General features: G+C 48.2%; 1 protein-coding gene across 3 annotated transcripts in view; it reads right to left on the reverse strand.

Moving 5' to 3' along the window:
* GFOD2 (Gfo/Idh/MocA-like oxidoreductase domain containing 2) overlaps window positions 1-10,053 on the reverse strand; it is a 53,089-nt gene that overhangs the window by 5,246 nt on the left and 37,790 nt on the right. For 2 of the 3 annotated variants that reach the window (XM_002711618.5, XM_051846947.2), the window contains exon 2: window positions 7,057-7,400. The exons of the other annotated variant lie outside the window; for it this stretch is intronic. In XM_002711618.5, the coding sequence (XP_002711664.1) occupies window positions 7,057-7,315 (259 nt within the window). In that variant the 5' untranslated portion in view covers window positions 7,316-7,400. The remainder of the gene's footprint in view (window positions 1-7,056; window positions 7,401-10,053) is intronic. 3 annotated transcript variants of the gene reach the window in all.

Below are 10,053 nucleotides of genomic sequence, written 5' to 3' on the forward strand. Positions count from 1 at the left end.
ATGAACCTCAAGCTACAGCAAGCATGTGGGCAAACAGTCTATGATCTTATTCAATCTCTTCAGTTTACAAAACTCTTAAGAGTTAACCTCCTGCTTTCCTCTTAAAAACAACAGAAGCTCTACAACAGGTGAGGGCAGGACAACAGGAGACTGGCCAGCCAGGTATCACACGTCCAGGGCAGGGAGCAGCGTGGGCAGGGCCAGAAGGCCAGGCCCTTGCAGAGGAGTCCTGCAGGGAAAGCAGCCCCCCTACTGCTATCATTAGTGCTTCCAGAAGGTCCCCAGGGCTTCCCTAGACTTCTGGGATTTCTGGATTAGGGACAGGAGAATAATTCTGACATTTGGCTGCTGCATTCATATGGTTGCCCAGAGAGGGAAGGAGGAAGTTAGGTTCTTAGACACAAACACCCCATCTGAGGGCTGTGGTTCTGGCCAACCCAGACGGTTCTTGCTGTAGACTCTGCATGGGTTGGGAGTAATTGTGGTGTGAGGCAGAGAGGAGGGAGGTTGGGAGGAAAAGGACTTTAGTAACTGCTAGGAGTTCGATGGTGATAAAACCAGGATGAGAAATCCCTGTTTTATGCCATGAGAGGTGAGGGAACGTGAGGGGATCGCCCTCTTTGAGCATAAACTGTAGGAAAGCCTCTGAAGTTGGGACCCGATGGTCTTACAGGGTGGAAACTAAAGGCCATTTTGAGTTAAACAGGCTTCTGCAGGCCAATTGCACAGGGTCTTTACCCACAGAGGCCTGGTGGCCTCGAGAGATGTGTTAATGGAAGTTTATCTAGCTTTCCGGCTAGGATGTCAAAGATTAGAGATTAGAGGGGTTGAAACTGCTTTTTGCACCAAGTTCACCAAGTACTTTTCAGCCTAGGTTTCCTGCAGGGTGAACAAGTCTCAAGCTGCACCTCTCTCTCAGCTCATGCTCCCAGAACACCCAAGAGTGGTGTACCCTTGACCTTGGCCTCAGGACACTGTCCTGCTCCAGCTGCAGGCCACTTCTCAGTTCCCAACTTTACACACCGCAGGGAGCACGTTCACAGCTCTAGGCCCCGGCACACCCTGGTTTCCCTGAGTAGAGGCCTGGCCATAGATAAATGATTCCAAACAGCAGGGAAGGCAGCAGCCCAAAAGGAGTGCCACTTTTATGTTTCACAAAAGCCGGAGAGTCCAATTCGCCTTCTCTTTTTAAACCAAAAGCTTCTGCTACTAGGAAGATGAGTTGGAAAGCCAGCATGGTCACACTCTTGCCTACAGCCCAAGTTCCATCTTCCCCGGCCCTGAACTGCACAACAGGAATGCCAGGCTCAGAGCCAGGCACTTTGGACACATCGTGTGTAGGCTCAGCTTTCAGAGAACCTACAATTTAGTGGGTTCACATGACCAGACAAATAAACATAGACCTACACTTGTGATAAACACAATTAAGATGACATATATGGTAGGCTGAGAATACACGGTCAGCAAAGGCTTCCCAAGGAACTGTGTTTTTGTGGTTAAATTATCTGGGCCAGGCTACTTGAAGAGGAGTCATTTGCTTTCATTTGGCAAACTTGGTCTTTTTCTAATGCAGCACAGAATTGTCAAGAACAGGGCATAGAAACCCATATTTGGGTGACAGATTTAAGACAGCATCCAAGGGGCTGGCACTGTGGCTCACTTGGTTAATCCTCCAATCCTCCACCTGTAGCGCCGGCATCCCATATGGGCGCCAGGTTCTAGTCTCGGTTGCTCCTCTTCCAGTCCATCTCTCTGCTGTGGCCTGGGAATGCAGTGGAGGATGGCCCATGTCCTTGGGCCCCTGCACACGCATGGAAGACCAGGAGGAGACTCCTGGCTCCTGGCTTCAGATCGCTGCAGCTCTGGCCATTGCAGCCAACTGGGGAGTGAACCATCAGATGGAAGCCCTCTCTGTGCATCTCCTCTCTCTGTGTGACTCTTTCAAATAAATAAATAAATCTTAAAAAAAAAAAAAAAAAAGAAAAGATAGCATTCAAGTGTGATGAAGCTGTAGGGGCACTCTGCATGTTAAAATACTTTCCTGAGCCACCTCTGAGCACAGGAGTAAAAGGTGTCAGGGTTCCTTCAGGAAGGAATTCATGGGAAAGCTTAAAGGACGAAATCTGAGGTAGATGACAGAAAAATGATCAGACAAAAGCAGAAAACAAGATGCCACAGAAAGAGTTATGACAGCCAAGTATACCTCTAGAGGACAGGTCCAAGGATGAGTGTTAGGAAAAACTAGTTAAGAACAAAGGCAAGAGGGGACAGCACTGTGGTGTAGTGGGTTACGCTGCGACCTACAATTCTCCAGCATCCTATATGCATGGCGGTTTGATTCCCAGCTGCTCCACTTCTGATTCAGCTCCCTGCTATTGAGCCTGGGAAAGTAGTGTAAGATGGCCCAGGTGCTGGGGCCCCTTCTTCCACATGGAAGATCTGGATAAAGCACCTGTCTCCTGGCTTTGGTCTGACCCAGCTATTTGGAGAATGAACCAGCGGATAGAAATTGTCTCTCCCTCTCTCTCTCTAACTTTGTCAGAGTTACACAGAGAGAGAAGGAGAGGCAGACAGAGAGAGGTCTTCCATCTGCTGGTTCACTCTCCAATTGGCCGCAATGGCTGGAGTTGCACCTATCCGAAGCCAGGAGCCAGAAGCTTCCTCTAGGTCTCCCACACTTTGGCTTTCCCAGTTGGATCGGAAGTGGAGCAGCCGGGAATTGAACCAGTGCCCCTATGGGATGCTGGCACTGCAGGTGGCAGCTTTTTTTTTTTTTTTTTTTTTTTTTTTTTTTTTTTTTTGACAGGCAGAGTGGACAGTGAGAGAGAGAGACAGAGAGAAAGGTCTTCCTTTGCCGTTGGTTCACCCTCCAATGGCCGCCGCGGCTGGCGCGCTGCGGCCAGCGCACCGCACTGATCCGATGGCAGGAGCCAGGAGCCAGGTGCTTTTCCTGGTCTCCCATGGGGTGCAGGGCCCAAGCACCTGGGCCATCCTCCACTGCACTCCCTGGCCACAGCAGAGGGCTGGCCTGGAAGAGGGGCAACCGGGACAGAATCCGGCGCCCCGACCGGGACTAGAACCCGGTGTGCCGGCGCCGCTAGGCGGAGGATTAGCCTAGTGAGCCGCGGCGCCGGCCGCAGGTGGCAGCTTTACCTTCTATGCCACAGCACCAGACTCAATAAATAAATCTTTACGGGCCGGCGCCGTGGCTCACTAGGCTAATCCTCCACCTTGCGGCGCCGGCACACCGGGTTCTAGTCCCGGTCGGGGCGCCGGATTCTGTCCCGGTTGCCCCTCTTCCAGGCCAGCTCTCTGCTGTGGCCAGGGAGTGCAGTGGAGGATGGCCCAAGTGCTTGGGCCCTGCACCCCATGGGAGACCAGAATAAGTACCTGGCTCCTGCCATTGGATCAGCGCGGTGCGCCAGCTGCAGCACGCCGGCCGCGGCGGCCATTGGAGGGTGAACCAACGGCAAAGGAAGACCTTTCTCTCTGTCTCTCTCTCTCACTGTCCATTCTGCCTGTCAAAAAAAAAAAAAAATAATAATAATAATAAAAAATAAATCTTTAGGGGCCGGCACTGTGGTACAGGTTAGTCCTCTGCCTGCAGTGCCAGCATTCCATATGGGCACCAGTTCTAGTCCTAGATGCTCCTCTTTGGATCCAGCTCTCTACTGTGGCCTGGGAAGACAGTGGAGTCCTGGCTCCTGACTTCAGACCTGCCCAGCTCTGGCTGTGGGGAATGAGCCAGCGGATGGAAGACCTCTCTGCCTCTCTCTGCCTCCCTCTCCCTCCCTCTCTAACTCTGCCTTTCAAATAAATAAATAAATTAAAAAAAAAAATATGGAAAGAGACACAGCCCCAGTAACAGGAAGAAAAAGCCAAGAAAGAACTTACATGGAAGGATAACAGAGTTTCAGGTATATATAAAGAAATTCAGACACAGGATTACAACAGTTGGGTGGAGTGACATGGAGCCTTCTGGTCTATAACTCTGAGGACTTTTAAATACACTGCATTTTTACAGCAATCAACATGTGCTTGTCCTGTTCCCACCTGAACAGTGTCTATAAGATCCAGATGCTGGGGCCAGCATTGTGGTGCAGTGGGTTAAGCTGCTGACTTCAACACTGGCATCCCACATGGGTGCCAGTTCCTGTCCTGGCTGCTCCACTTTCAATCCAAACCCTGCTAATGGCCTGCGAAAAGCAGTGGGAGATGGCTCCAGTCTTTGGGCCCCTGCCACCCACATGGGAGACTCAGATGAAGCTCCTGGCTCCTGGCTTCAGCCTTGTCCAGCACGAGCATTGCAGCCATCCGGGGAATAACTCAGTGGATGGAAGATCTCTCTATATATCTGTAACCCTGACTTTCAAAATAAATAATTAATGTTAAAAAAAAAAAAAAAAAAAGGGCCAGATGCTTCCAGAGCTTTCTAGGTGCAAGAATGGTCCCTGCTTTCAAGGAATTAATATGTACCTGGCACACCAACTTGCAGACAAGTGTTTCAGATCAGACAGAACTTAGAAAGCTGTTTCATTTCTAGGCTATGCTCTCAACTAAGTGAATATATATTCAATGATCCAGAGGGGAATCCCATTTTTTTTAAAAATAAACTTGGACAAATCTGCTCTTCCTGTTGGTAGAACAGGAAAGCCAAGACTTCCCTTACAATGTGACCCCAGTGACTTTACTAGTCACTGGTTGGAGGGCAGTCATATACCAGCCTGAGTGGGGCAGGAATCAACATCCCCATTTCATAGGGGCTCATGGATGCTAACAGGGACAGAAACAGGACCATACATGGGGCTGATGTTAAGGCCAGTCTGCTCTCTGCTTACAGCAGTTCATGCACTCACAACCAGGCCTGGCAAAAACTGCAGGAGTTCTCCTGGCCTCTCCTACAAGTACTGAAGTCAAACTTCTCACTAGAAAAAGAAGCATGTAGAGAGTGAACTTCCTGGTCACAGCAGACCCTACTGATTAAGCAGCACCTGAGGACAGGTCTCCCAGGCCTACCAACTTAGTCCTCAGATCGTGTACCTGCACGAAGAAACCAAGGATCCTCATGCATACCCTGCTTCTCCTTACAGCAGAAATACAGAAAGAAAACTGATGGGGTTGGGACACAGACCCCAGAAGCCCCTAGCCATTCTTGCTTCTTCTTGTTTATATTTAAAGCCTAAAGACTACCTTTTCCCAAGACCATTCATCAGAAAACAGTAAGTTTGTTGTTACCAAAGCCCAGGGTTTCCTCTTTTCTCTTACACAGCTTGGAAATGGTCTCTGTGCAGGGTCTTTTTTTTTTTTTTTAAGATTTATTTATTTATTTGAAAGTCAGAGTTACACAGAGAGGGGAGGGGGAGGGGGAGGGGGAGAGGGAGTCTTCCATCCGATGGTTCACTCCCCAGATGGCTGCAATGCCCAGAGCTGCGCCGATCCGAAGCCAGGAACCAGGAGCTTCTTTGGAGTCTCCCGAGCGGGTGCAGGGGCCCAAGGACTTGGGCCATCTTCTACTGCTTTTCCAGGCCACAGCAGAGAGCTGGATTGGAAGAGGAGCAGCCGGGACTAGAACTGGCGCCCATATGGGATGCCGGCGCTTCAGGCCAGGGCGTTAACCTGATGTACCACAGCACTGGCCCCAGTCTCTGTGCAGATTCTAAAATCCAACAATGAGACTAAGCCTCCAGAAATCTACCTCTGGCACAGCTGACCCCACCAGCCTGCATTTATGCCACAGGGTTAGTAAGGAGTCAAGTGATTCCCCTTGAACGAATCCTCTATTAAAGCATTGGTTTAGGTCTACTTTTAAATTCAACCTAGGGGGTGGGGGAGGGCAATGTGGTGCAGTGGGTTAAACTGCCACTTGGAACAGCCTACGTCCCATATCAGAGTGCTTGGGATTAAGTCCTGCTTCTATTTCTTTCTTTCTTTCTTTCTTTCTTTTTTTTTTTTTTTTTTGGTCTCCACTTAAAAAAGAAAGACAATGCCTTGCATCCAGGAGGTTTAAAATAATTGTTGCAGGAGTGTTTACTGGCTTGTTTTTACACTAAATTAGATTCTGATTTATATCAGGTAAAGAGCAGAATTTGCCCATAGTTGCCAGTAAGGAGAAATCCACAGGAAGTAAAGAACAGCTCAGCACACACCTTGCCTAGTCAGGGATGAGAGGTGGTTGAGCCCACAGCTTCCCTGGGGGGTGGAGATGTGAGCAGGCTGTCCCCCAGATCCTGCCAGGGGAGCCCAGCGCAGTCAGGGAGCCTCTCACCCGCTGGCAATGCAAGGCTGCAGTGCAGCAGGAAGGGTGTGTGCTCACCCTAGTCAAGCGGACAAAACATGGGAAACAGGGGCCTTGCACTCAGTCTCTGGCCTTCCTGTGGTGCTGTGCACCACAGCAATGGAAGAACAAAAGCATCAATCACAGCCAACTTCCCAGGGCCTGGGGAATGTTGACTTTGAACATGGACCTCACAGAAGCAAACCGTATATAACCAAACTGAAATGTCATCTTCAGCCCCTTCCTTATTTATTTTTTTGTTTTAAGATTTATTTATTTATTTGAAAGGCAGAGTTACAGAGAGGCAGAGGCAGAGAAAGAGAGAGGTCTTCTATCCACTGGTTCACTCCCTAAATGGCTGCAGCAACCAGAACTGGGCCGATCTGAAGCCAGGAGCCTGGAGATTCTTCCAGGTCTCCCACATGGGTACAGGGGCCCAAGCACTTGGGCCATCATCTACTGCTTTCCCAGGCCATAGCAGAGAGCTGGAATGGAAGTGGAGCAGCTGGGCCTCGAACCAGTGCCCACAGTGGATGGTGGTGGCTTTACCCACTATTCCACAGCACTGGCTCCCCTTCCTTAATTTTGATTCAGGTACTTACTAACGAGTGGTGGGGAAGGTTGTGTTATGGAGACCGACAAGCATCCCTTAGCCCTCCTCCAGGAGTGAGGGCTGTCCCAGAGTGCTACCACTTGCAGAAGCAGACCCAAGAAGAGCACTGCCCCTCAGAGGACAGCCCAGGAGTAACCATCTGCACCTGCTCTGGCCTTTCAGCCCGTACCTAGTGCCTTCACGGATATCTGCCGTGTGAGCGGTGGCGGGATGTTGATGCACACCAGGTCCACATCTTGATGCAGCAAGACGTCGTCGGTCCGGCTGGTGTAGAAGGTGATGTTCATCTCCTCGGCCAGCTGCTTTGCCTCCTCCTCAGTCTTCCCCCACAGAGCCTCCACAGTGAACCCTTCTGCCCTCAGCAGCGGGACCAGGACCCGGGCGGAACTGCCAGTCCCAAACACACCTACTCCTGGCAGCATCTTCATCCCGGCCTCTGCTCACCAACTCATCTCCTCACAAGTGCCTCCAGCATGGGTCCGAGATCCCTGCAGGCATGGTCAGACATGGCTCCTGGAACAGCAATATCACGCTGGTTAGCAGTGCTGGGCAAACTTGGCAGAAGCAACCTTCTTGGCTTACTTGGAAGCAACAAATTCTCCACCAGAAAAACAAAGCAGAGACGAGTTACTCTAAAATTAAAGCTGAGAAACGGTCTTCCGGGGAAGACATCCACCGCCTGGAATTCAGGGAAGGAAGAAAACACAAAGTGGCTAAAGCTGGCTTCAAATTCCTGTTCTGCAACTTCATTTTCTCTGGAACCTGAGCCAAGTCATTCAACCCTGAGGGCCTAACTAGAAAATACTGATCTTCTAAGTTCTTACAGTTAGAATTCTATGGTTCTACTTTACTGTATGGCAAAGAGTGGGAAACAAAAACTAGTAACAGAGGAAACAAATTATCTAGTTGCTATATAAATTAATCTTAATTTCAAATATTATGGTGGCAAGCAGAGGAAAATGTTCACTTAGGAACAAAAAATACCAAAAATCCCCCCCCACACACATTCTTTTATTTCTTTTTAATATTTATTTATTTGAAAGTCAGAGTTACACAGAGAGAGAAGGAGAGGCAGAGAGAGAGGTCTTCCATTCGATGGTTCACTCCCCAATGGCCGCAATTGCCAGAGCTGCACCAATCTGAAGCCAGGAGCCAGGAGCTTCCTCCAGGTCTTCCCATGTGGGTGCAGTGGCCCAAGGGCTTGGGCCATCCTCTACTGCTTTCCCAGGCCATAGCAGAGAGCTGGATTGGAAATGGAGCAGCCGGGTCTCAAACTGGCGCCCATATGGGATGCCGGCACTGCAGGCAGTGGCTTTACCTACCACACCACAGTGCCAGCCCCTCACACACAATCTTTTCAACTAGCAAGCCGGCCAGAAGAAAAAATATGCTTAAAAAAGATTTTTTTTTTTGTATAAAGACATTCACTGTGCTATTGACTGCAATAGGGCAAAAATGGGAAACAATCCAGATGTCCAATAAAAATAATGCATTAGCTAAATAATGCTTTGGAGCTACTGAAAACCATTAAGTAGACACTGCAATGATCTGAAAGACATTCACCATATAGCCATTGAGAAGGAGAAAACCAACTATCTGAAGTATGCTTTAAAAAAGGGACACAAGGGAGCTGGCATCATGGCATAGCAAGTACAGCCACTGCCTGTGACGCCAGCATTCCATACGGGTGCTGGCATGTCCTGGCTGCACCATTTCCAGTCCAGCTCCCTGCTAATGGCCTGGAAAAAGCAACGGAGGATGGCACAAGTGTTTAGGCTCTTGCATCCACATGGGAGACACGGATAAAACTCTAGGCTTCTGGCTTCAGCTTGGCCCAATCTTAGCCATCCTAACATGGGGCAAACTCACATGTTTATGGTGAGGCTGATGTCAACACACCTACCACACTGCCACTCATATAAGAGGATAGCATATACAATTATGTACGGTGTGTAATAATTGATAATGATAAATGACGATGTTACCAGTTGATGTGTTTGTTTACTTTATCATTACATGATACTCCACCTAGCTATAAATAAAAGCTTACTATAAGGTAGCCTGCTCTGTGACACTGGCAGCAGCCTCATCTGTCTCCTGTTTACCAAGGACCTTCATTGCATTATTTTCCCTGGTGCTTCATTTAATCTTAGGTTGTTGTGCTCCTCATGGTCCTTGGAGCATTAGGTTATGCCATATAAACACATCACATAGGCTACATGGAGCATCTAGCATTTAAGTTTACATAATTACACTCTATAATGTTTGCATAACAACAAAACTGCCCAATTGCAAGTTTCTCAGGAAATGGCTCCATTATTAAGTAAAGCATGACTATATAGGTGAGGATGTATGAGGATAACCCTAACACATCTATAAACCTATCTCCATCTCATGGTCAAAAGCCCAGAATATGAGTGCAATGAATTTAATGATTACTCAAGGTCGCAGGATGATGGATGATTATTATTCTCTTCTTTGTGTTTTTATGAACTCAGCCAGGTTTTCTACAGTGAATTTTCCTTTTTCTTTTACTGATCACAAGGGCTATAAATTAAATAAAGAAGAAAAAACAAAAATATTTTGCTTGGCAACAAGGCCATAGAGGAAAACCAAGACAAGATTTAGGTGTGCTCAGAGCCTCAGGTTTCCCAAAATAGTCCTCCTTTAGTTAAAGCCCTGGCCCCTCCCAGCTGTGTACTGGAGTCACCAGTGACCCTAGTGCCACTGACTCAGACTGGGACGATGAGGATGACGCCATGTTGCCATAATTTTCTTCTTAATTTAGATTTTTATTGTGGCATAATACACATGACATAAAAGTCTACCATCTGACTCATTTTTAAGTGTATACTTCAGTGGAATTAAGCATTTTCTACTGTCAGGCAACCACCACCACGTCCATCTCCAGAACTCTGCATCTGCGAAACTGAAATGTGAGACTCATTAAGTAACTCCCCATACAAACCACCCCCAGACCCAGGAAGCCTCCACCCACTTGTCTTTATGAATAGGGCTACTCTATATACTTCTTGTAAGTAGAATCATACAGAAAGAGTATTTGTGTTTTTGTGACTGGCTTATTTCAGATAGCTTAATGTCCCCAAAGTTTATTCATATGACCCTCACGATATCATGTCAGAATTTCCTTCTCTTTTCTCTTTAA

This window comes from Oryctolagus cuniculus, chromosome 18 (assembly GCF_964237555.1).
Source record: "Oryctolagus cuniculus chromosome 18, mOryCun1.1, whole genome shotgun sequence".
Taxonomy (NCBI): Eukaryota; Metazoa; Chordata; class Mammalia; order Lagomorpha; family Leporidae; genus Oryctolagus; species Oryctolagus cuniculus.